Here is a 27,796-nt window from a genome sequence, read left to right on the forward strand (position 1 = left end):
TCTTGTACAAGGTGAATTTGGGGGAAACTCAGGATTGTAAAAGGAAGATTTGAGAAGGGAGTGCATTCTAACAGTGGGAGGTTGGTTTTGGCATTGAAAAAACTGGATTAAAATCTCACCTGTGATCCTTACTACCTGGGTGACCTTGGGAAGAACTTGGGCAAAACACTTGGGCTTCAGTTTCCTAATTGATAAAATGACATTAGACTAGATAACCTCTCAGCTCTTTTCTAGTTCCAGATTTCTAGTCCTATGGTATGAGGCAGCTAGATGGCTCAACACATGGAGAGCTGGGTCTGAAGTCAGGAAGACCTGAGTTCAAATTCAGCCTTAGACACTCACTAGCTGTGTCACCCTGGGCAAGTCACTTAACTTCATTTTACCTTAATGCACTAGAGAAGAAAGTGACAAACCACTCCAGTATGTTTGTGAAGAAAACTCTCATGGACAATACGGCCCATGGGGTCAGGAACAGTCAGACTCGACTGAACAATGCAAGGTTGAGTGACTTGTCAATACAGAGTGAATTGGGATGTAACTCCCAAATCCTGTCTCTTTCCATAGTACCCCTAATTCATCTACTTCCCACCTTTCCTGAACCTCTAAAATTATAGGTAAATCATATAAGGGCCATTAAAGCAAGCAGACTAGGTGCTTTTTATAATACACCTTGCTTTTTCCGGCTGAAGGGTGAGAAAATAATTTCTCAAGATTAAAATTCTCCAAACTGCTCTATCCAAAGCATCAGTAGCAAAGGAAGTGCAGTGGTCTGAATGCTTTTGCTCTAATATTTATACAAACTCCATGTTTTGTTTTACCTGTGAGGTTTACAGAAGTGTCAGGGAAAAAAAGTCCTGTCAGTTTCATTATTCATGAACTCATTTCACCCAAACAGCAGTGAGAAATGTTATCTTGGGGAACAATTGAGGGCCAAGTAATCTGGCCAAACCTGCAGGGCTTGAAAAAAAGAGAATTATAGGAGTAAAGGAATAATTCACTGTTAGGGGACCTGGACTTTAGGCATCAGGTCCAGGTCTGTCTCTTCCAGAATTCACTTCCCTGATCAATTTCCCTGACGCCGGCTTTTGTTAAAGTCCCTGGCCCGGGGGGTAAAGAGTTTGTCCCAAGATAGTTTCTGGGGCTACTCTCCCCTCTCCCATTCCCCACCCCCCATTCCCACCGCAATGGTATAGTCCTCGGCTGATTGTAAACTGGAGGCGCTGAACAGTGACAGAGGCTCAGACTGGGCGGCTTAATAGCTGCAACCGAGAAGTCGGTTGGGTGATCTGGGATGTTCCTTCTTTTGCAAACAGGGGCAGATCGAGGTAGAAAGTGAAACAGTCTTCAAGTTAGCAGCGCTCATTTTGCAGGTAAGACTTTTTCTCTTGCTTGATATCTCTAGTCTGTCCCTCTCCTCCACCCCCTCCTCTCTTTCTTGCTGCCTGCAACTAAAATTTGTGCATATCCTAGTAATTAGTGGAGTCTTAGCCTTTTGCTTGCAACCTGAAACTCGAGTATATCCTAATAATTGGGTTTCCAGTCTTTTGCCTGCAACTATGAATGTTATGAAACACGTCCTAGTAGTTTGTCAAATTAAAAGTGCGGGTCCCGGTTTTAGCTGTGAGCGTTGCCTGAATAGTTGTGGGAGTGTCGTTTGTGTGCTTTAAGTAGAAAGGTAAATGTACAAGTTTTAATCTCCCCGGGGGAACTAAACAAAACTAAGTGCAAACTCTTGAAAAAGAACTTCTAAATTAATTTTGTTGGACTCTTGGTTTTCACGGTTGTTAATTTGCAAGTACATCACTGACAGTTAATTGAAATACAGTCTCCTTTGCCTATCTTTTGAATCGGAGTAACGGATTGCCCTTTAACCCTTGAATATTCTATTAATCAAAAAATAGGTCTCTTTTCATGCTGCATTAGTTATTAGAGACATACTATGTGTTGGTTACTAGCGATGTCTGTTCCCACCACTTGCATACAAATGCATTTAATCACCCGGGCTTTGAGAAATGAGACTTAATTATTAATGCTTTTTCACAAATTCTTGACTCTCCATTTAACAATAACAAAACCTGGCTGTCTTTCTGTGCCAGATTCTCCTCCCTTGGAGCACAGCCGGAAGACGCTCTCTTGTTCGAAAGCATGCATGCTTCTCCAGGTCCTAACCTTTGCTAACTCCGGACTGGAGGCTGTACTGTTAGGATGCAGAAAGTAGTACTGCTGGGGTGGGGGAATGGGGAGAAGGGGCAGAATTACTCTGATCTGTGTGATATTATACTTAACTATGAACTAGAAGCAATCATTTTAATTTTGTTTTCTCTCTCCCCCTTCCCCTTACAGGAAGCCAAAGGGGACTATACCAGGTAATATTTCTCTTTTCTTATGCTAACCTATACTTTTCTGAGGTGGGAGTGGAACTTTGTGGAACTTTGCACATATCTCTGCACTGTTTCCCACCTTTACATTTGTTCTTGGTAACTAGAAAAGACCTTTTGTAGGAGGGAAGGAGTTGGGAAAGGGTCCTCTGTAATCAGCAAGAATGATGGAGAAAAATAAAAAGATATCAGTAAAAATTTTAATTTTTTTGAGCCTCTTCTGGTCAGTGAACTGTGGCCACAGAATCCATCAGAAGTCAGGTTTCCATTCTAGACCAGAGGCGCATGATAATCTCCTGAATTCCAATGGACAGAAATCTGCCCTTTCTGTGACTGAAGCGGGAAGTTCTGTGAAGGCTGAGCTGATTTGGTTGTTTTTCAAACCTAGGTGACAGTTCATCGAAATCAGAGGGTCCTTCTAGGTAGAACCTAAAGCAGAATGGAAAGGCCTGGACAACAGTGGCTTAAAGAATTAAGGCTTCACAATCCTGCCTTTGAGAAGTCTTAATGTATGCACTGTAAGATAAAGTTCGCCCAGCTGCTTGGGAGCAGATCTGTCTGCTGCTTTCTCTTGCAGCTGCCCGGCGGGGGCCTCGCCCTTCATACACTTGACCTGACAGTCGTATTGTTCCCTTGTGTGAGACTGTGAGGGACCCAGCTCTGCACTGCCTGGGGCTGCATAATCACTCTCTGTTTAGCCCGGGAATTTATTTTCTACCTGTAGAGCTGCTTTTTACTAAAGCAGTAGCTGAGGGGGGCACACTGTTGAGATCCTGGAGGGAAATCCTACAATTAGAACTGTCTCTCACTGACCAAAGATAAATTTCAGAAGATTGACCCGAGACAAGTTAATGTTTTACTACTCACAGCCTTTCCACATTCCCTATTTTTGTCAGCCTCCCAAAAGTGTACTTTGAAATTCAGATGACTCAAGTAACTGATAATAGAATTAATGGCTTCCAAGTTCCAAGAGGTCAGCCACGTCCTTGGGATATGGTGCGGGCCGTGGGGAAAAAAAGACAAATAAAATAAGTGGCCCAATTTCTGACTTAAGTCAGGAAATTTGTTGTTGTTGAGTCCTTCAGTCTGTCTGAATCTTCTTGGCAAAGATACTGGAGTGGTTTGCCATTTCCTTCTCACTTTATAGATGAGGAAACTGAGGCAGAGTTGAGTGACTTACCCAACGTCAGACAACTAGTAAGTGTCTGAGGCCAGATTTGAACTCACAACGATGAATCATCCTGACCCCAGACCCTGCACTGTATCTACTTTGACACCTAGTAGACTTCAAAACCTGCCTTATAAATTTTCAAGCTGGTGCAACCACGGAGAAGTCACTTAACCTCTCAGCCTCAGTTTACTCATCTATAAAATGAGGTTTATATCTCACAGGGTAGAGAGGTTCAAGTGAGATAGCATATGTGAAGTGCTTTGCAAATGATAAAGTAAGGGAAAAATACATTATCTTTGCTATGAATTACTGCTGGCTTAGTACAGATCTGCCACATCTCATCGATGTCTTTGTTCCTCCAGTTTTGGGCATTATTAGCACTGGATAGACTATTGGTGGCAATAGTCTATGATGGAGTGTGGAGGATATGGATGGTATCCTCCAAGGGCCCATCCAGGTCTAAATCTATGAGCCTTCATTTCATTCAGAAGTTCAATGCCAGTCTAATAAAGCTTAATTTAATAGAGCTGAAAAGAAACCTTGACATGATATGGTTGGGGGAGGTTTCTTTTTAAAAGGGGGGAGGAGAAAGTAAGGAATAAGTGCCTGACCACCTTGAATTCAAACCCTGACTGCCAACTGTTGTGTGACCTACTACTGGCCACTTACCCTCTGGGCTTTTCTTTCATTCTCATGCTCGCTGATTGATTGATTGATTGATCTATAAAATGATGGTGTTGGGCTGTATTTGGAGTCCTTTTTTTGTGTGATGAATAATGCTTTTAAAAGGACAAAATACATAGGATTTGATAATGTTTAATATAAAATTTTGGATTTAAATGCAAGCAGCCAGACTCTAGGGGCTGCAGCTAGGGAAATAGACAAAATTTTAACACTTTTCTTTGTTATTCTGGTCTGGCCAACCTGGAATTACAACGGAAAGTTAGATCATCTTAGGTAAAATCATTTTAGGAGATTTGTATGTTGTGAAATTAATCAGAAATATTTCGGAAATTGTCCTGTCTTACTGAATTTATGATTTGCTTAATTAGGAGAGTTTCTTTCTCACGGCAAAATGTACTTAAGACAGATAATTTCTGTACTAGGTAGTCAGAGTCACCTCTGACTCCATAGCGCTATGTAACTGTTTTCTTTATGGGGAATTGATCAATTAATTAATTAAATCATAAAATGTATGCATTAGCCTGTTGCCTTTTCTTAATAAAGTTTTCAGGTCAACAGATTCCAGAAGAAACCAATTAGATGGAAATTGTTCATTTTTTTTAAGTTCCTGGACCCCATGAAATCGAGGACTCATATTTTTGTCAGTGTCATGATTATTGGACAGCGCTTCATCTAAGCCCTCTCCCCCATTCTATAGTTAGGATTTTCCAGCTACGAGGTGGCAGATTTGGTCAATGTGTGGAAGACTGCTGCCTGTGCCAAGAGACTTGCATTTCTGGGAAGTTCAGTATTTGGACAAGGGTTGTTTGCCTTCAGTTCTGTCCAGGTCAGCTTCTGATCAAAAACCCTTGCCTTGAGTACCTTATTGACTTTTCTCTTTCCTTAGTCCCTGATAAATGCTTCCTTGTCATACCTTTCCTTATCAATTAATGTGGCTGTATCCATTTTTTAAAAAAATACTAATTCTTGTTCTTGAAAGTTCTCATCAGCATGAGAAAAGATTTATGTAATCCTGTACAAATTTTTGGGTGCTTAATGAATGCTTTTATTGGATAAATGAGAGGGGGACAAAAGAAAAAAAAGCCAGTAATTAAAAACTGTATCTATTGTTACCTAGTCCATTTTAGCCCCTGTATGCCTATATTCTTTCTACCTTTGATTTTTCTAAAAATATCTTCAACTCAACAAATGTTTATTAACCCTCACTAGATGCCTAGCATAGGCATAGGACTGGGGAGGAAGAAGGAGTTATTCAAAGATTAGAATAGTATTTCACCCTGACTTTAGTTAGATAGCAAGACTTACACATAGCAGGACACCATAAGACAATGCTATGTGTGATCATAATTAAATTGCGAAATACATTGATGATTAGACCTTTGGACAGGGAGGAAAGGAAGAGGATAACTGAATGGCTTGGAAAGTTTCATGGAGGGGGTGGGATTTGAGATCGATCTTGAAAAGTAATCGTGATGTGACTAGAATGAATGAAGAGTAGACTTCTTAGCCCTGTTTGTGTCCCTTTGGCAGATCAGTGAAACCTATCATGTCCTTCTCAGAAAAATGTTTTAAAAGCATAAAATAAAGTATATGTTACAAGATAAAATATGCATACACAAGATTACAAAGGCAAACAATTATAGTGAAATACATGATTAATATTTCATATATTATTAAACTAAATGTAAATTAAAATGTATTAAAATACATTATTAAATTTTTTTAGATCCTTTAGACCCCAGGTTAAGAACTGAAGTAAAGATAAGGGGAGGCAACATCATAACCATTTTCCAATTCTCATTGATAGTGATCCATCTTTAGTAACTTCAGAGGTCATATAGTCCTGTCTTCTAATTTTACCATTAAGGAAACTGAGAACCAGAGAGGTCAAGTCCTCTCTGCCTTGTTAGCACTGGGCTTTGGAGATTTTGTTGTTGTTCTCATGTTTCCTGCTGGGATTTTTAGAAACTCCCTCCCCCAAAGCAGAGAAAAGACTTTTCTGGAATTTTTAGGCTTCGAGGGTTAGTTGCCAGGAGCCCTGAGAAGGTTAAGGGATGCGCCTAAGGGTTATTCAGCCAGAACTTGTCAGTGATAGCCTTAAACCGGTTTGTGATTGCAAGGCTGATCCAGGCCACCTCTCCTGACAATTCACTCAAGTAAAGTCAAGAATCTACAAGATCACTTCATCTCACTCCTTCCCTCCTAGGCTGTCTGAGAGCCCATTCTGGGCACCCCTCCCCTAAGCCCCTTAACTTTTCCACCATGGCAATCCAATTATACTGGATAGAAGTTAATTAAATTGCTGGAAGAAACACTTCCATTTTCTTTAAGCAACTGACAGTGTGGATTTCCAAGTTAGCCAGAGAACTTCAGAGATAACTACTGACCTATGGGAGTAGTAACATAACACAGACAAATGTAGGGAATTCCTGAAAGCTGACACATCTCTGAGACAAGGGTTTATCTTCAAACCCTTAACAAAGGAGGTAGTAAAAGGAGAGAGTTTCACAAATATATAGCCTTGAAGATTGAATTTGCTGCCTAACTATAGGGGATTTCCCCCTTCATTTCTACTTGTAATGAGGGAGGCAGCAGCTTTTTAAAGGCTATACAAGGAAGTTAACACCTGGCTTCAAATTGCTAAGGAGGCCCCCAGAAGTTACAGCTTTCATCCCTTTTCCTAGGGCTCTGGTAATTTCCCATGAGAATAGCAGAGCTTTGGGTGTTGAGGAAGTTAGTTTATATGGGAAAAGTAGGGACTTTGAATAAGTTCACCCCTGAGGGTTGTACTTCAAAACAGGGGAATTACCAATTAAGGGACATCTGGAAATCTCTAATTCTGCACCATCTGAGAGTGAGGATGGAAAATTATCACCATTTCTTTTATGGTTCAGGATCTGCTTTCTTTGGTAGCCTCAGGCAAAAAGAATAAAGAGGCTGCAACTTAATAGGCATTGAAGTTTTCAGTCCCATGTCTCATCCAGGCAGGAATCCATCAATATATGGCATGTGTGCTAACATAGTACAGGTGACCTCATTGGTCTTTCCTTGAGTCCCTCATGGTCTTTTTAAAATCATACGGCACACCAAGAGGCTAACTTAACATCTAGGAGCAATCCTGTCACAACTCACTGCTGTATTGCATTGGCACGTTGGTATGATCACCTCCTGTCAGGGGTCACTGACTGCCTGCTATTAAACTGACCCCGTATTTTATAGTAAAAAAAAAAAAAAAGGTGAACTGATGCTTTTCTTCTCTCCCCTCTCAGTATTGTGTCCCTTGGGCAGCTGGGCTGTCAGCCAGCCCTGGGATCAAGTCCTTCCTCCGACCTGGAACATCCTTGTGGCCAGGTCAGGTTGTTAGAAGTGAGGCAGGGTTGGACTGGATGCTATCTGAGATCCCTTTCAGCTCTTACTGAGAGTAGAAGAGGGCCAGTTTGCATTGGGGAAGGGAGTTCCTCCTTCCCATGGATAAAATTACAAGAAAACTGGGAAATGCTATTAGTTCATTAACTAGAGGAGGAAGAACTGGCATATATTAAAGATGCAGCAGTGGTACAGCGACTGGCCCTGGCCTGGTGTCACAGGCCAGACACAGCCTAAAATCCCACTGGTTATTTACTACATGTATGGCCTTGGACACATCTCCAAGGGGAGGCTAAGTGAGCCTGAGTTTCCTCACCTGTGAAATGAGGGATTAGCTGGCCTTCAGCTCTGAGTATATGATTCTTGGATTCTGTACCTTAAAGGGCTCCTATATATTGTCTCATCTAAGCAAATTAAAACCCTTGCTCAAACAACTTGTACAGTTATTAACCTGATTCGTTCATTCATACATACATTCATTCCATTACACACACACACACACACACACACACACACACACACACACACACACACACACACACCAGCTGAGGTTAAGTGACTTGCCCAGGGTCACGCAGCTAGTAGGTGTCAAATTTCTGAGGTCAGATTGCCTGACTCCTGGGCAAACACTCTATCCACCACACCACCTAGCTGTCCCGGGTGCTATATTTGAGTGTAGTTTATTCATAAACTAAGGGACCATCATTTTAAATGCTATATTTCCTATACAGATGTAGAATGAAGAGATTCCTGTAAAGCAAGCAGCAGATCTGTGGCTGACCTTGATGTTCACGGAAGCTGCTAGTTCAGAACCAACTCTGGGCCGTAGCCTGAGTCCTTTGGCTGTGCCCAGAAGGTTTATGGCAGTGAACCTTTGTGATATTGATATGGTCCAAGGCTGGAGGGCAGCAGTGAACAAAAATGTTCAAAAACTAGCAGCTGGTAGCTCAGTGTGTAAGAGTGCTAGACCTGGAGACAGAAGACCTGAGTTCAGATCCTGCCTCAGACACTCCTAGTTGTGTGACCTGGGACAAATCACTCTACCTCAGTCTGCCTCAGTTTCCTCATCTGTAAAATGGAGATGACAGTAGCACCTACCCACCAGGGTTGTTGTGAGGATCAAATGAGACAATATTTGTGAAGCACTTTGCAAACCTTAAAGCGATATATAAATAGTAACCTTGTACACAAGAGCACTGATTCTGGAGTCTCTGCAATTTAACGGCTTGGATTACGGCCGGCAAATTCACTTTACCCCGTGGGCCTCAGTTTTGTCCTCTTTTAAACAAGAGTGTTAGACTTGATGTGAACTCTAAGAGAGTAAGACTAGCATGCCTACTTTGGAAACCTTTATAAAGGCATTATATATATCTGCATACACAAGGGGCAAGGAGATTTTAACCCTACACATTTTTTTAAAATCCTTTTAGTTTAGGATTGGAAATATACCCGATAATTTCAACATATCAGTAAAAGTAATAAGCAAAGTCACTTCTTTAAAAGAGAGCCGTTAGACTAGACATCTAAAACTCTTCTAACCTCTAAATCTATGCTCCTGTCTCCCCTTAAACTCCCTTTGACTAGCCCATCACCTGAAAAAATTTCTGAGGTTTTTTAGCTTCCCTTCTTAAAAAGAGAAGCGTTCAAGAGATCATCTATCTGGAGCTTGAAGGGGCTTCCGAAGTCTTTTAGTCCAGTGCCTTTATTTTACATGAGGAAATGGAGGTCCTGGGAGTTGTTCAGTTGTCCAAAGTCACCTTGGTGGTAAGTGGCCTAGCCAACATTCCAGCCCAGGGTCTCTGACTCTTGATTCAAACATTCTTTCCACTGGGCCCCATAAATGACTCTAGAAAACAAAGAAATGCTGTCATTTACATGAAGTGATACCTGCTGTTGTTCAGTCCTTTCAGTCATGTTTGACTTTCATGACCTATTTTGGGGGTTTACTTGGCAAAGATGCTGGAGTGACTTGCCATATCCTTCTTCAGCTCATTTTACAGATAAGAAATTGAGGCAAACAAGGTTAAGTGACTTGCTCAGGATCACATAGCTAGTAAGTTTCTGAGGCTAGATTTAAACTCAGGAAGATGAGCCTTATTTTAAGCCTAGTGCTCTGTTCACTGGACCACTTAGCAGCCCCTTAAGTGATGCCACATAAGCCTAAAAAAAACTTTAGGGTTTTCTCTGGAGTGAACCCTAAACTCTTTCATATGTAAATCAAGTAATTAATACACTTTCTTGGGTAGGGTGCTACTGAAGTCTGAGAGCCTTGGAGTAAGGAAGATCCCAGTTCAAGTTTTGCCTCTGACCCAAAATTGTATAACTTTGGAGAAATCATTAACCTCTCAATTCTCCCCAGGAGCTTTCTTAATCTAAGGTCCAGTGATACTATCTAAATTACAAATGAATTGAAGGATCTGTATGTGTGTAGAAATTTTCCACACCAGGAATTCCTTACATTGATTGAGGATGGGGCTGGACTGAGGAAAAACTACATCTTAACAGTAAATCAATTGTTGTCCTACTGGGTGTATGCATGGAATATTTTTTTTTTAAATAGAAGGTAATTTAGACTTAAAATATCTTTCCTATTTCTGAACTGCAAAAGACACAGGAAACCTCAAGCAGTCCTGTAAAGAGGTTGGTGTCTTGGGATACTCCAAGTGCTTGAAAGGAAATTTCAGGTTAAATCCAATGGCCCCACCCTGCCCCTTACTCTACTGGTATTTTCTCTACCCTCATATCTATGTATTACTATCCCACTGTATCTGTAATATTTACTATTGTCTACACTATTTGCATGTGGTATGTGTTTTGGGTTCAAGGAAACCACAGAGTTAATACAACACTTCCCATTTGATTTACCTCCATGTGAGCCTTTGTTTGTAATAAGAAAAAATTCACCACAAAATCCACCAATCAGTGATAGGGTCTGATAGCATAAGCAACATTCTCCACCCATAGTCCTTGTTCCTCCATTTCCAATGCACTCCTTCATGCCCAAAGAAAAGTCAAGCTTTTCCCTTATCTCATTCCTGGAGCCAAGATTGCTGACCATTATATTTTTCCTGTGAGGGAATTCATTTGCTGCAGAGTGGCTAGACATGGACTTGGAGCCAGAAATTAATCAATAAGCATTCATTAACAGTTTACTATGTGCCAGGCATTGGGGCTGCAGAGACCAAAACGAAGCCATCCCTGCCTTCAAGGAAATTACATTCTGCCAAGAAAGCTGTAGATTCAATTCTCCCACTTGCTAGCTGTGTGACCATGGAGGAATCAAACCATTTAACCATTCTTAGCCTTCGTTTCTCCTGTAATATGAGACTCATGATCCCTTTCCTGAGAGGCCTACATGAGATCACATCGGCATACCATAAAAGTGCTTTGTAAATGTCAGCTGTCATCCATTCATGAGTTTTCCCTTTCTTTCCAACACAATATAGTTCCATGTCACAGAGGTCAGGGGCATAGCACCCCACAATTTGGAAAATTTGTGTAAAATTTTTTGTCCCTCCTTTCATACCAGAGAAGAAATTGTATATATTTATGGTATCAAAAGATAAAATATGTTGATATTATGCAATATTATATATATACATATGTATATATTTTATGCATTCCTGAGTTTCTAAATTTTTTCTGTGTCATTTGCTGGCCTTCATGTGTCATCTTTAAAACTCTCTCAAAATTCTCGTTTAATTTCTTACGCCAACTCGTTACATATCATAACCGTGAGGGGAAAGTCGTGATGTGGAAGGGATTAACTGTATTACAAACCAGCTGGACTGTTTTCTTGCTTAGCACACTCCCTTTAGATGGGATGAAGAAATGAGAACTAAATTAATGGTAAAAACATTGGATGCTCATGTTTGGACAGGAATGTCTGTTAGAGAAAGTTTTGGAGGAGCCAAAAGAATCACATGGAGGCTGCTGTCTTTGGCTAAATGCCTACATTTAGTCTCTCTCCATTTAGAGTTCCGATCAAGACCTACTCAAACATTGATTCCGATCCAAATTCCCTATAGAATAGCAGAGGTACACAGGTTGGGCATGAATAAAAGCTGTAGATAAAAAATGATGTAGGAAGTTTAGAAACAAAGTATAGAAGGTCAGATGAAAATGTTAGAGGCAGAAGAAGAAAAACAACATACACAATGACCGCAGTAATGTAAATGACAAACACTGAAACAAAACCGCATGAGTGTGATGAGTAATTGTAGCCTATAGAAGAGGTGAGGAAATGTACCTGCCACCTTACTTTAGAAAGGTGGGGGACTACAGGTGCAGACTGTCACATACCCAGGCAAGGTAACAAAGTATCTATTGGCTAAAGTTAACAGTTATTCTTTGTTGCAAGGAGAAGATTGTAGATCCTTGTATTTACTTGAGTGTGGTAGGGAGGGGTAGTTTATATGGAAAAAGCTGGTATAAAAATCACAAAAGGCACCAAAACAACTTAAGGGAATAATAATTCTTCCAATTGACAGTAAAACTGCTGGTTTTCCTTGGACACTTTAGAGCCAGTCTAGCTCGTTTCTGAACCTCTGAACTTGGAAGGAGATCTTCCAGATTCTTTTTCTAGTACTGTGACTGACTTGGTCCCCCAGTTAGAGAATGGATGAGAGCGAGCTACATTCCTTCTTTGGTCTCAGGTACTCAACCATTTGCCAATAATAATCTCATCTGAAAGAAGTAGAAATAATAAGGCTTGGGAAGTCTCCTGTTAAGATGCTAAATAATATAGAACATTATTGTTAAAAAAAAAAACCAAACAACTGGAAAGGTAACATCATGGAAAGAATGCTAGATTTAGAGTCAGGACTTGGGTTCAAATCTTGCCTCAGTTTGTCAGTTAATCAGCATATGTTAAACATCTTTGTTTCAGACACTGTCCTGAGTTCTGGAGGTAAAAATACTGGCATTTTCTCTGAACTTCCATGACTTTTGGCTAAGGCTCTTTGTTTCCCTGTGCCTCAGTTGCTTATAAGAAACTTATAGATCTTAAATTAGGGAGTAGGAGGGATAGGATTGTTTCTTACATAGAAGTCATTATACAGACCCCTTCAGTCCTGTTCTCATGTCTCCCTCTGATATGGAGTTGACTGTAGTTTCTTCAAAGTTAAGCTGTAAGTGTCTAAACTGAGCCAGGTCCTGCCAGGCTGGATTGGCTTTTGAGTATGGAACCAAGGATGGGCAGCATGTCTGTAGTCCAAGGACTGACCTAGCTAAAGGCAGAGAGGAAGGTCTTCCTAGATTGTCCACGGAGTGACGAATTTTTCCAATATAAGCAACTCCAACTATAGAGGAGCTGTGATCTGGTTTGGGGGGGAAGGGAGGAGAAGTGCCAAGGAAATCAATCAGCCAGCATTTATTAAGCACTAATTGTAAGCTAGGCATTAAGCTAAGCACTGAGGCTACAAATACAAAAATGAAACAGTCTTAGTCCTCAAAGAACTTATTTTTTATATGTATGATATACATATAGATATATGATTGTATACAGAATATATATAAATGAATACAAGATAGTTTTGGGGAGAAAGGGGCTTTAATTGTTGAGGCAGTCAAGAAGAATTTAAATATATCAATCAGCCTTTCAGTCTCTGAAATATGACTGACTAATAAACATCAATTTACCCTGTCTAACCTGCTACGAATGCCATTCCTTCCTTCTTTCTTTTCCTTCCTTCCTTCTTTTCCTTCCTTCCTTCTTTCCTTTCCTTTCTTTTCCTTCTTTCCTTTCTTTTCCTTCTTTCCTTCCTTCCTTCCTTCCTTCCTTCCTCCCTTCCTTCCTTTCTCCCTCCCTCCCTTCCTTCCTTCCTTCCTTCCTTCCTTCCTTCCTTCCTTCCTTCCTTCCTTCCTTCCTTCCTTCCTTCCTTCCTACCTTCCTTTATAGTATGACCGATAGAGGGCCAGTCTTAGAGTCAGCAAAATTTACTTTCCAGTCCTGCTTTTGCCATAGCCTAATTATGTGACTCTAGACTTTAGCCAATAGATACTTCAATACCCTAAGCACTTCCCTAAGTCTGTAGCTTATGGGTGATCATGTTCCTGATTGATATCTGTGGAAAGTACAGAAAGATGCTCCCTAATGGAAACTTCTTTACACTAGTGAAATGAGGGGGGAGGGGGGAGAGAGAGAACTTTTTTAAAAAAATAAGAAATGTAAGCTGCTGCTGGCTGACATCAGCACCCAAGAATGATGGCACATGTAATGAACTTCAAGTATAGTTTTCTTTCTTGGCATATGGAAGACATTAAATGGAGAGAGAGTGGGAGTAGATCCCACTGCCAGTCATATCTCCAAGGGTGGAGAATGTGGATTGATTATGGAGGCCTCATTCCTTTAATAGGAAGGCATTAGGAATCCCATCTTATTAGATTAGTAGAAACTGAGGAAAATTAACCCTTCAGCAGTCATCGTAGGCCTGCTTTTTCTTGATATCTGTTGAAAGAGTTCTAACTTCTCACTTCTTTTGAGGGTGTCAGTTGGGAATCTTGCATTAGTGTGCATGGCTTGCAGAGGGGGTAGGAGGCATTGTCTGTTTTTTCCTTTACAGTAGGACCTTTATTTTTGGTGAGGGAAAAATATTATAGATATTAGAATCTGAATAGGAAGGGACCATAAAAAGGTCATCTAGGCAGCTAGATGGGTGGTGACGGATTGAGCACTGGATAAGGAGTCAGGAAGACCTGAATTCAAATCTGGCTTCTGATACTTTCTGACCCTGGGCAATTCACTTTTTTTTTTTAAGTTTGTTTCACCTTCTTTAATTGTAAAAGTAGGATCATGATAGCATCTGCGTCCCAGGGTTGTTGTGAGAATTAAATGAGATAACATTTGTAAAAGGCACTTGGCGTAGTGCTGGGCACATGGTAAATGCCATATAAATGCTTGTTATTGTTGTTGGCTATCTAGTCCAATCCAGCCTAATTTTACAAAGGAAGAAAATGAGATCCCCAAGAGGTGAAGTGATTTGCCTTTGTGTTCAGAGGTATTCAATGTCAGAGTTGGGATTTGAACTCTAATCCTAACCCTAACCCTAAATGCATTTTTTACTAGTAGAAAGGGTCTGAACTAGATAGTTGCTTAAGGCCTATTGCAGCACAAAATCTTATTATTCTATGATCCTTGGAGATGACTACTTGTAAAAAACAAATTTTGAAGAGAAAAAGTTATGAAGGGATCGAGTAACATTGCCCAGGGAGTAATGTATGCCTACTAAATACCGTAAATTAACATCACTGATCAGTGGTGGCTCTAAGATTAAATTCTTATTCTCCAAGTAAAAACCCAAGATTAAAGGTTTACCAATGCACCCTGGTCTTCCTGTGATCTGGACAATGTCCTCTGTTAGTGGGGCACCAAGGGCAGGAAAGGGTATAAGTATGATCACTGTAGCACTTAATTTCATCCTGTTATCCCTACCATTCTCCCTTCTACCCCTTGCCATGTGTACTTCACCCCTCTCCATTAATACTGAAAAGACTATCAAGTTGGTGACTTCCTAACCATCAAATCAATGACCTCTTCTCTGCCCTCATCTTCTTCCCTCTGCAGACATTGATTGACACCATTGAAACCCCCTCTCCCTTTTCTTGAAACTCTCTTTTGGCTTGTATGACAGTAGCCTCATGTTTTTTCTTCTTCCACCTTTCTGACTCATAGAGTCACAGATTTAGCCCTGAAAAGTACCTGCCAGAGATGATCCAGTCCAAGCATCTCCTTTTACAGTAGATGAAAAAAGCCCTAATACCTTCTGTTGGGCCTTGGGGATGCAAGGATAAAGCATCCCTGCCTTTGAGGAGTTGACATTCTCCTACAGAGGATATATGACATTGTCCCAGATAATACATACAAGACAGGAAGGCAGGCAATAGGCAAGGTCCTCCCTCTAAGTGAATACCTGTAAAGGTCAGCCTAAAAAGGCCAGGGTCTCCCATTACATCCTGGGCCATCTCCAGTTGTCCTGATGAATATCTGGTCACTGGACCCAGATGGCTCACGAGGAGAAAGTAAGGTTGGTGACCTTGTACAACCCTCCTTCACTCGAAACAAAGTCAAGTTCAAATCATGTCATCATTTCTCTGATGTCATGGTCTTCTTAGAAAACGAAGGACAAACACAAACAGACAGATGAAAAAAACCCAACTTCTGCACTGTCCCCCAGCGAGACATTAATGTAGGGTATGTCCTGGGACATTGATAGGATATCTATACTCTACTAAAATGTACCTCCTTCTGCAGACCTTTCCTGATCTGCTCAGGTGTTACTACCTTCTTCTGGGCCCCCTTAAGCTGTTAGTGCACCCTTGGCCAAAGTGACCTTGTATCTGCTTTGGATAAGTTTTTTATGTCTTCCTTTGGGGACATAAGGTGGGAATTTTTACTTTTTTCCCCTTCAGGATGGGAATTATTTCACTTTTGTCCTTGTATCTTAACATAGTATCCGATAATGTTGCGTTTTAACACATTTATTTTTATAAATTCTTAACAAATATGTTAAGCGCAGGAGTGCTTCAGAAATGCTTCCTTGCTTGATTCCTTCGTTATCAACCACTCTGCTAGACTGGATGCCTTCTCTTCGTTTGGCCAGGCCTTCCATGGAGTACGGTTAGAAGTTTAACAAAGGCCCAGGTTGAGGCTAACTTTAGTTGAACCTGTTTCACATTTCTGTAAACTTGGGGAAGTGGAGGCTTTTGGTATTTTCAGATTCAGAGAGCCAGAGGTACTAATTCTGCAGCTGGCTTCTAGAGAGTTGTCCTCTATCATTTCCCAGATGGATTAGTCAATCAATAACTTTCTGTTAAGTTGGTTATCTAGGGAAATCAGTACATATCCTAGGTTCCTGAGTGCTTATAGTAAGTAGATTGTCATCATTAATGGTAGATCAGATGCTTCCTCCTCACCTCTTTGGATCCCCACCCTCATTCCAGACTCAACTAGGATGCCATATCCTAAGAGAAGCTTGCCTATTGCTTGCCTTCCTGTCTTGTATGTATTATCTGGGACAATGTTGTATATCCTCTGTAGGAGAATGTCGACTCCTCAAAGGCAGGGATGCTTTATCCTTGCATCCCCAAGGCCCAACAGAAGGTATTGGTATGTGCTAAATGAATGAATTGGTTAAAATTATACTTATTGGCCTAGCTGCTCTGTTGGTCACCTTGGGTTCTTCTGATTATTAATAATAGAGACCTTGGAGATTTTTTTAAAAAGCTTCCTAGCAAAAGCACCTTTCCAGGGTGGGAGGGGACAAATATGGCTAAAACCATTGACTTGACAAATATTTCTCATTCTCAGATCAGTATGGGACAGGGAATCTTTGGATAGCAACAACTCAGTCAATCAACAAGCATTTTGAAAATGACATTTTTGTGCTAGAGCTGGGGATATAAGGACCAAAATCAAACAGCCTCTTCCCTCCATGAGCTTATATTCTAATGGGGGAGATGACATCTACATAAATAAGTGTAAACAAAATAAAGTAACTTGGTAGGGGTAGGGCTAACAGATGGGTTGGGGCAGGGTCATGAAAGGCTTCATGTGGGATGGGAGTTCTTAACCTAGAGTTTTGTGAACTTGGTTTCTTTGTTTTTAATATTGAAGTTGTACCTGGACCTCAGTATTTTGCTAATTATATTTCTATAGAATTGGTTTCCTTTGTAATCCTATGTATTTTATTTTGTGCATTTAAACACCTTCTGAGATGGGGTCATGCACTTTAGCAGACAGCCCAAAGCATGTAGGACAGAAGAACAAGAGGCAGAACCCTTTGCAGAAGGTACAAATGCATGGGGACCAGAGATGGAGAGCACATTGCATGGGCACAAGACCACTGAGAAACCTTTCTTTTACGATATGAACTTCCTCTTGTGTACCTGTTAGTGGAATCACAGAAGTGTTAGAGATGAAAGAGGATGAAAGATGTCTCATTTTGGCAGATGAAGAAGCTGAGACTTGGAGAAAGATATGGATTTGCCCAGGGCCAGTCAACAAATTAGTAGGTTTTAGATGTTACCTCTTATAAGAGGTCCGTTGGAGCCTTAGGTTGCATATACATAGTTGTACCAATTAATATTTATAGCATTGGAATTAATAACAGGTTGTGAACTTATCAAGGTTAATCCTGGGATACTTTTTAACTAGATTGTTGATATGTTGCTTATTACTTCAGAAGATACAGATGTCCTTTTGTAGGTCCCCAGAAGTTGGGCTTGGAGATCCCCACAGAAGTTGAGTTTTTGCTTTAGGAAGTATTTGTTTTTTAACTGCTCTGTAGATTCCTCACTCTGGGGAGTGTAGGAGGCATATGCAGCAAAAAGCTTGAAAGAAAGCCCTATTTAGACTGCATTTTATATAGGAAATGTTAGGGCCCACAATTTGCTAATTGCGTGCACCGTCATCCACTACAGTGTTCCCCCTCGCATGGCAGGTGGCTAATTGTGCCTGAGAGTGACTAAGAGAGCCTGCAATTAGGCGGGAGCAGGTGCACATATTTGCTGGGGTGGCTGTTTGCTCACAAGTATTGGTGGGCCCCAAATTTTGCACACTTGAGGAGGAGACTGTTTATTTAGTCAGCCATGCATCTTTTTCCATGTATCTTTAAAACTGATGTTAACAGATGTGACTCCCACCTAGGCCTCTATAGTCAGTAGCATAAAGATTCCATTTTTTTTATGAGAGAAAGAACAGACCACACAAGAAACAAAAAGGACACCAATGGGTTAAGAAGAAACATTTTGTCCCTGTCTTATTACCTGAATCACTCTGACTCTCACTGATTGGCCAATAATAGGCCAATCCCCACTTGATCTTTGTTTGCGCTCCAATTGGCCCCAAATGAATGTAAATAGCAATTGTTTCTGTTTTGATCAGAAACCCTGAGGGTCTTCCTCATCTAGATTGATTTTTTTTTTCTTTACTAGGTAAAAGAGACCATTCTCTGCCTCATTTCTTACCTAGCCTTAATCCCCTGAATGCTGGTTTGGCTCAATCAGACTGAGACCTGTTAAAGACGTTAGCTTAAAAAGGCCAAGGTCTCCCACTGTATCCAGGGCCATCTCCAGTTATCCTGATCTATGTCTTGCCACTGCACCCAGATGGCTCAGGAGAAGAAAGTGAGGCTGGTGACTTTGCACAGCCCTCTCACTTAAATCCTGTTCACTTGCATATCGCGACATCATCTCCCTGATGTCATTACAGCTTGGGCAGTATGATCTCTACTTCAGCAATGGAAGGAGCCCTGGAGTTGGAGATGGGATGTAGGGATAGATCCAGAGTCAGATTCCTACTCAGATTTTTTATCAGCTGTGTGACCTGAGACCAGTTACTTAATTTCTTTGAGACTCAGTTTCCTTGTCTGTAAAAAACAATAGTATCAAGCTCATAGATTTAGAACAAGAGACTTCAGAAAGCATCTAAACTAGTTCATCCACCCTCCATTTTACAGATACTGAAGCAGAAGACCGAAGAGGTTAAGTGATTAGCCTGAGATCATACAGATGTAGTAAGTCTCAAAGGATGGCTTTGAAACCAGCCGCCAACTCTGAGTACAGTACTCTTTCCCTTGTACTAGTCATCTACCCCCTCAAAGGGTTGCTAACTTACTCAAATGAGATAATGTACCCAAAATACTTTTTGCACATCTGTACATCTTAAAGCACTGTGTAAATGCCAGGGATATGTAAATACCTAGTTGTTCCACATTCCAGCCTATTTGATTCTGGACAGCTTCATGTTCTGGATCTTAAAAGGATGTTTGGGGAAGATCAGATCAAATGCCAGAGCCAAACTTCTTCTCAGTTGTGCATCCCTGTCATGATGTGGGAATGATTTGGTGTCGTCATTTAGAACAAGTGATCTATCTAGTTTTGTAGGAATAATCTCCAGCCTGGACACATAAACCCAGTGCTCACGCACCATTCAAAAGCACACTTAAAATAATATTTAGTTTTCATCAGAGCTCAGGAATGTTCTGTTTGAGAGTAAATTAATTTCCTGGGTGTTGGTGGGAGTCAGACATCTCCACTGGGTCTGCCAGCCTTCATGGGCTCTGGAAGTAGAGAACTCAGCTTCCAGGCCCTCTTCTAATAGCTGTCTACCTAAGTAATGCTGAGCAAGTCACCCAAATCACTCCCTTCTATGTGGCTCCCTAGGCCTGCTTCTTCTGCTTAACACAGTGCTTGGCACAGAGTAAGCTTATTAAGTGCTCTGCTTACCTACCTAGCTAAGTGTTAAAGTGGATGGAGCCTTATTACTGGGAGTCAGAGATTAGAATTCAAACCATACTTTTAAAGACTTAACAGCTACTTGACCCTGGCTGGGCAAATTCACTTAGACTTTCTCAGGCTTAGTTATCTCACTGGGTGATTGTGAGAATCACATGAGTTAACACCTGTAAATGCTTGTTGACTTGACTCTGAGGAAGAATAGGAGTTGTGGTGGTGGTGGTGGCAATAGTAGTGGTAGTAGTGGTAGTAGCAGTAGCAGCAGCAGTGATTGTGATGGTGGTAGCAGTAGTAGTGGTAGTAATGGGGGGTAGTAGTAGTAGTAGCAGCAGCAGCAGCAGTGATTGTGATGGTGGTAGCAGTAGTAGTGGTAGTAATGGGGGGTAGTAGTAGTAGTAGCAGCAGCAGCAGCAGTGATTGTGATGGTGGTAGCAGTAGTAGTGGTAGTAATGGGGGGTAGTAGTAGTAGTAGCAGCAGCAGCAGCAGTGATTGTGATGGTGGTGCAGTAGTAGTGCTAGTAATGGGGGGGTAGTAGTAGTAGTAGCAGCAGCAGTGATTGTGATGGTGGTGCAGTAGTAGTGGTAGTAGTGGGGGGGTGGTAGTAGTAGTAGCAGCAGCAGTGATTGTGATGGTGGTAGCAGTAGTAGTGGTAGTAATGGGGGGTAGTAGTAGTAGTAGCAGCAGCAGCAGCAGTGATTGTGATGGTGGTGCAGTAGTAGTGGTAGTAATGGGGGGTAGTAGTAGTAGTAGCAGCAGCAGCAGCAGTGATTGTGATGGTGGTAGCAGTAGTAGTGGTAGTAATGGGGGGTAGTAGTAGTAGTAGCAGCAGCAGCAGCAGTGATTGTGATGGTGGTGCAGTAGTAGTGGTAGTAATGGGGGGTAGTAGTAGTAGTAGCAGCAGCAGTGATTGTGATGGTGGTGCAGTAGTAGTGCTAGTAATGGGGGGGTGGTAGTAGTAGTAGCAGCAGCAGTGATTGTGATGGTGGTGCAGTAGTAGTGCTAGTAATGGGGGGGTGGTAGTAGTAGTAGCAGCAGCAGCAGCAGTGATTGTGATGGTGGTAGCAGTAGTAGTGGTAGTAATGGGGGGTAGTAGTAGTAGTAGCAGCAGCAGCAGCAGTGATTGTGATGGTGGTAGCAGTAGTAGTGGTAGTAATGGGGGGGTGGTAGTAGTAGTAGCAGCAGCAGCAGCAGTGATTGTGATGGTGGTGCAGTAGTAGTGGTAGTAATGGGGGGTAGTAGTAGTAGTAGCAGCAGCAGCAGCAGTGATTGTGATGGTGGTGCAGTAGTAGTGGTAGTAATGGGGGGTAGTAGTAGTAGTAGCAGCAGCAGTGATTGTGATGGTGGTGCAGTAGTAGTGCTAGTAATGGGGGGGTGGTAGTAGTAGTAGCAGCAGCAGTGATTGTGATGGTGGTGCAGTAGTAGTGCTAGTAATGGGGGGGTGGTAGTAGTAGTAGCAGCAGCAGCAGCAGTGATTGTGATGGTGGTAGCAGTAGTAGTGGTAGTAATGGGGGGTAGTAGTAGTAGTAGCAGCAGCAGCAGCAGTGATTGTGATGGTGGTAGCAGTAGTAGTGGTAGTAATGGGGGGGTGGTAGTAGTAGTAGCAGCAGCAGCAGCAGTGATTGTGATGGTGGTAGCAGTAGTAGTGGTAGTAATGGGGGGGTGGTAGTAGTAGTAGCAGCAGCAGCAGCAGTGATTGTGATGGTGGTGCAGTAGTAGTGGTAGTAGTGGGGGGGTGGTAGTAGTAGTAGTTGGGGTAGTCGCAGTGGTGGCTGCAGTAGCAGTAGTAGTGGTAGTAATGGGGGGTGGTAGTAGTAGTAGCAGCAGCAGCAGCAGTGATTGTGATGGTGGTAGCAGTAGTAGTGGTAGTAGTGGGGGGGTGGTAGTAGTAGTAGTTGGGGTAGTCGCAGTGGTGGCTGCAGTAGCAGTAGTAGTGGTAGTAGTGGGGGGGTGGTAGTGGTAGTAGTTGGAGTAGTCGCAGTGGTGGCTGCAGTAGCAGTAGTAGTGGTAGTAGTGGGGGGGTGGTAGTGGTAGTAGTTGGGGTAGTCGCAGTGGTGGCTGCAGTAGCAGTAGTAGTGGTAGTAGTGGGGGGTAGTAGTAGTAGTAGTTGGGGTAGTCGCAGTGGTGGCTGCAGTAGCAGTAGTAGTGGTAGTAGTGGGGGGTAGTAGTAGTAGTAGTTGGGGTAGTCGCAGTGGTGGCTGCAGTAGCAGTAGTAGTGGTAGTAGTGGGGGGTAGTAGTGGTAGTAGTTGGGGTAGTCGCAGTGGTGGCTGCAGTAGCAGTAGTAGTGGTAGTAGTGGGGGGTAGTAGTAGTAGTAGTTGGGGTAGTCGCAGTGGTGGCTGCAGTAGCAGTAGTAGTGGTAGTAGTGGGGGGTAGTAGTGGTAGTAGTTGGGGTAGTCGCAGTGGTGGCTGCAGTAGCAGTAGTAGTGGTAGTAGTGGGGGGGTGGTAGTGGTAGTAGTTGGGGTAGTCGCAGTGGTGGCTGCAGTAGCAGTAGTAGTGGTAGTAGTGGGGGGGTGGTAGTGGTAGTAGTTGGGGTAGTCGCAGTGGTGGCTGCAGTAGCAGTAGTAGTGGTAGTAGTGGGGGGTAGTAGTAGTAGTAGTAGTTGGGGTAGTCGCAGTGGTGGCTGCAGTAGCAGTAGTAGTGGTAGTAGTGGGGGGTAGTAGTAGTAGTAGTAGTTGGGGTAGTCGCAGTGGTGGCTGCAGTAGCAGGAATACCAGTTAGCATTCACATAATGCTTTGAGGTTTGCCAGATACTGTACTTGTTATTTCATTTGATCCTTACAACTATCCTGTGATTTGGGGGTTCTTCTCATCCCAGCTTTACAGATGAATTTCACACTCTTTTCTACTATATTTCAGAAGAGATAAATCTGTACTGATTATAAAGATGAGAAAGTTTAACCTTTTTGGAGCATTGATTAAAAGACAAATTTAGGATAAGAATCTAGAAAGCAGTTATGAAGGCAAAAATGAAAGAATGGTTGTCCTCAGAGTTTACATTCCATCACTCTTAAGTAGAGCATCCTAGGAAGAGGTAATGAAAATAAATATATAACCTTTGGATCACTAACGTTACAGACTATTTTTTTCATATACAGCAATAGGGAAGTTTGTAAGGAAAGCAAAGAATTTTGAGGGGGAAAATAGTGAATGCTGTTTTGGACATATTGAATTTAAGATGTCCTGATGACCAGAAGGTAGTTGGAGATTGAAGTCTGGCAGGTTAGCAGAGAGGTTAGGGTTGTATAAATAGATTTGGAACTCATCAGCTTAGAGGTGTGTGGAATCCGTGGGAATCATACTAGTGAATGAAATTGTACTGAAGGAGAAGGGGGCAATGTGCATCCAGGACAGAGCCCTAGGGGATACCCTTAATTAATGGTTGTAACCTGGAGGAAGATCCAGCACAGGAGACTGAGAGGAAACTGAGTCAGAAACTTCATTTAACCTCAGTGTACTCTGGAAAGCTCTCCAAGACTACATTACTGATAAATTGCAGACCTGTATCATTATCCTTGAAATCCCCAGTCCTGTCCTTGTTCCTATAGTTCCTCATAGAGGGAGGGCTCTGGGAACCTAGGAGACACTATGATCATGTCTTTTCGTAAGAATTCGTTTTTCAACCCAAGAACACAGATTTTTGCATTAATAGGCTTCTGACAGACATACATTCTGCATTTTTAGGTAAAAAAAATGTGAATATAAGTTAGGAAGGAAAAGAAATAACTCTGTTGTGGGCCAGCAGATGACCTTTAAAATGAACAAACTGAATTATTGTATATTTTGACATTTATACAGCAGAAAACCAGTTTTCTAAGACTGTCAAATCATCCCACTAAGATCTGTTATGAATAGAGAAGCTTGTCCTCATGAAGTCGTGTGTTCCAAACAACTTGATTTTGTTCAGGGATTTAGAAATCCAGTTCTTTCACATGGTGAGTAGAAAGAATGATAAATTTAGAGCCAGAGGTTCTGGAACTGCCACTTCCTGAATGCACATTTGACCTGTCTCAGAGGTGACTAAGGTGGCGGCTTGGTGGCATGGTGGATTGAGAGCGGGGCCTAAGTCAAGGCTCATCTTTCTGAGTTCAAATCTGGTTGCAGACACTTACTAGCTGTGTGACCTTGGGCAATTCACTTTACCCTGTTTACCTCCATTTCCTCATCTGTCAGATGAGCTGGAGAAAGAAATGGCAAACCACTGCAGTTATCTCTGACAAGAAAACACCAGAAGGGGTCACAGAGAGTCCTCCTTGACTGAAACGACTGACAACAGGAAAAGTTTTCAGTATCTTTGCCCATAAAAATAGAAAATGTTGGCCAGGAGCAGTGGTGTCAAACTGAAATATAAACAGTCTTCCTTCAGCTGCAGTATTAACTTAGAGAATCACATGTTAACATTATCCATGTTTTATTTTTATTTATTCTGCTACTTACCAATTAATATCTTAACCTGGTTGAGTGGTACTTAGAAGAGTTTGACTCCTCCAGCCTTGATGACCTTCCCGCTCATAATCTGACCTAGGACTTCAAGAAAAGGCAACAACTCAGCTTTTGGGAGAAAGGGAGGGAATAAGTATTTAAAGAGCACCTACTATGTGCATGTACTGTGCTAAGCACTAATATCATCTCATTTGATCCTCACAGCAACCTTGAGATTTTTGATATGATGCTTTGAGAAAAAAGAGAAAAGTTAGAAGTGGGGATTTTTGTATGACAGAATGAATCAAAATTCCCTCATTCTTTGTTAGCCTTCTTTACTATCCATCAGCTTTATGCTTAATAACCCAGTATGTTCTGTTTTGTTGTTGCCATAAGTGATATTTTGTATCCTCCCTCCTCTTCCTCACTGTCTGATCTCTTACTCATCTCAAGGGCCACCTGCTCCATAAAGCTTTTTTCCAAACTAATTAATTTGTTGTTGGTTTTGAGTTTGTTTACTTTGCTGTTATTTTCCCAAAACCATCCCTTGCAGTAAGGCACATTTAAAGGAATACAAGCTGACCCCATGATTATGTCTGATGTGCACCCCATTTGGCACCTGTAGTACACCACCTTCTACTCCAAGCAAGAGACATTTACATCATCAGATCTATGGAGTCATAACTGATCATCCCTTTGATCTGATTTCTCATGTCTTTTGGTGCTGTTGGGTTGGGTTTGTTTTACATTATTGTGGTTAATTTATATGTTGTCCTTCAGTCTGTGCGCTTCTGTCTCCATCATTTCAAACAAGCCTTCCCAAGTTTCCTCAAGTTCCTCATATCTGTGGTTTCTTACAACACAATCATATTCCATTGGAGTCCTACACCCATGTTGTTCAACCATTCCACAATCAATGGGCAGCCACTTTGTTTCTAGTATTTTGCCACCACAGAAAATATACCTGTCCTTTTGTTTATATGTTTGCCCTTTCCCACCTATAATAATGATGGTCACAGACACTAACCTAGCACCTATGGCGTGCAGACGCTTGCTAAGCGCTTTACAAATATTGTTACATTTGATCCTCTCTCTTGAACTTCCTGGATCTATATCCCTAGGATTGCGGTCAAAGGTTAGGAACAATTTCCTCACTTTTCTAGCATGGTTCCAATATCAGTTTTATGAATTCATCAACCATGTGTGGATGCTCCTCTGTTTTATCTTTGCAATTTGCTGCATAAGGGAAGAATCCTCAGAGTAGTCGGCAGGTTTCCCTCCTCAAACTCACCCTTATTCATCTCTTGCTGCTCAGAGCTCCCAAGGTATTTATTGTCAGTACGGCTCACTTGTATCCCCAGAGCCAGCACAATGCTGGACACATGCTGGGCTCTTTACAAATGCTTGTTGGATTGACATTCTGTTGTCTCATGTGTCTTATTAAGTGAAGGTTGAGCTCCTAGTGTGTGGTCCTTAATAAGAATAACTGACCCTGATACAGGACTTTGAAGATTTACCAAGCATTTTACAGACATCTTCTGTATCCTGCTCTCTTCCCCTTTTGTTATATAAATAATTATGGATGCCCAACAAATGTTTTTGGATGACTGCATTATTAATAATAATAACTAACATATATATATAGCTTTTAAAATTTGCGAAGCACTTAACTTGCATTATTGGTGTCCTCACAGCCACCCTGCAAGGTGGATGGGGCAAGCGTTATTATCCCTACTTTACAGATGAAGAAACCAAGGCTAAGAGAGATTATGTCCCTCACCCAAGGTCCCACAGCTAGTAAATGTCAGAAATAAGTGTTGACCATGTGGCTCAGGTTCTTTCGACTTCATCCTGCTGACTTATTCATTCTCCCTGTTTACTAATAGTTTTCCCTTGTGACACAGCCCAAAGGACACGATGCTACATAAAAGAATCTTTTCCCAGAGGCTGTTGCTTTCATGATTACAAACATCAAAAACATTTTATTTCTGTCCATGAGGCTGATCATTGTGTCTTGCTTTTATTTTTAGTGATGACAATGCCAGGAAAGACTTAAAAACCCTGCCCGCATTTCCTACCCAGACGCTTCAAGAGCACCCATCTCTTGCTTATTGGTAAGTCACATCAAGATGCAAACACAGTCAGTCAGTAAACATTTGGTAAGCACCTCCTGTGTGCTGAGCACTGTGCTAAGTTCTGGGGATACAAAACTGGAAAAGAAAGAATCTTTTCCTTCAAAGATTTCACAGTCTACCGCGGGAGGATAACCCTCAAGGCCAAATCTGTTGAGAGCTGATATTTTTCATAGAATTGAAAATATAGAAAAATGTGGAAGATATCAAGGGTCGCATGATGCCTAACCTCAGAAAAACAAATGGGTTGTCAAGGAAAGCGGGTAAACCTTGAAATTCCTCACGGAAATTCCTCTTCCGTTCCTGACTCTTTTCTAGGTCCTCTCTAGGTCCATGGCTTTGATCTAGACTGGCTGGGGATTGCTATGTAGTGATTACTGGTAAAGTTCTTGGTTAAAAAAAAATAGAGCCGAGTGTATTCATAGGGTGGTAGAGTTCCCTTTCAGAGAAACCTTAGCAACCACCTATTCCAACTTCCTTGCTTTACAGACAAGGAAACCAAGGCCCAGAAAGCTAGGAGGCAGTTCTTTATAAAGTACTGAAAAGAACCTTACTACATGCTCTACATGCTGAACACGATGCTTGGTAGCTGGGCAAATAGTCTGTAATAAGACCTGATTTTATTAAATTTAATAAAAAAGTCTGGTAAGGTATCCATGTATTTGATAAACTGTTTTAGAATATTAGCCTAAGAGGGGACATCAGTGGCACTGCATGTGCTCCCTGTCCTTGACAAAGTATAATGGTGGGCAAGTTACTTAACCTGTCATGGCCTCATTTCTTCATCAATTAAAAGTGGGGATTGGATTATGTGGTCTCTGCGGCCCCTTGGGACTCCAGGCTTATTATCCTCTGACTCCAGGAGCCCAGACAAATGACCATTCAGCCTTTGCTTTAAATAATTCCAGTGCTACAGAACCCTCACTTTTCTGAGGTGTGACCCATTATCCTTTTGGATAATCCTAGTTCTAAGAAAGGTTTTCCTGACATCAACCCTAGATCAGTCTTCTGGTTCCATAGCTCCTAGTTCCACACTGTATGGCCAATCAAAGCAAGCCTAATCCTTCTTATACATCAGAGTCCTGCAAATATTTCAAGATAGCAATCTTGAAATTTCTCTAAGTCTTTTTTTTCTGCCTTAAGTCTTCTTCCCTGCATAGAACTTCCTCCAGTTCTTAACCTAGCGGTCCCCAGGGGCCCATGGATAGATTGCAGAGGGTCCATGAACTTGAATGGGGAAAAAAAAATTACATCTGTATTTTTCACTGACTTTTAGTTTCTTTTGTAACATTATTTATTTTATTTTATGCATAAAAAGACATCCTAGAAGGGGATCCTAGAGCTGAGCAGACAACCCAGAGGGGTCCATGACCTTAATTTTAAAAATCTCCTCATGTCATGAGCTTGAGAC

At 41.7% G+C, this 27,796-nt stretch overlaps 1 protein-coding gene across 4 annotated transcripts in view; it reads left to right on the forward strand.

Moving 5' to 3' along the window:
• The window catches only part of FRMD4B (FERM domain containing 4B), a 204,598-nt gene that overhangs the window by 122,940 nt on the left and 53,862 nt on the right, over window positions 1-27,796 (forward strand). For all 4 annotated transcript variants that reach the window (XM_072598701.1, XM_072598702.1, XM_072598704.1 and 1 more), the window contains exons 6-8: window positions 1,314-1,370; window positions 2,344-2,366; window positions 26,284-26,367. In XM_072598701.1, the coding sequence (XP_072454802.1) occupies window positions 1,314-1,370; window positions 2,344-2,366; window positions 26,284-26,367 (164 nt within the window). The remainder of the gene's footprint in view (window positions 1-1,313; window positions 1,371-2,343; window positions 2,367-26,283; window positions 26,368-27,796) is intronic.

The sequence above is a fragment of the Notamacropus eugenii genome, chromosome 3, assembly GCF_028372415.1.
Source record: "Notamacropus eugenii isolate mMacEug1 chromosome 3, mMacEug1.pri_v2, whole genome shotgun sequence".
NCBI lineage: Eukaryota > Metazoa > Chordata > Mammalia > Diprotodontia > Macropodidae > Notamacropus > Notamacropus eugenii.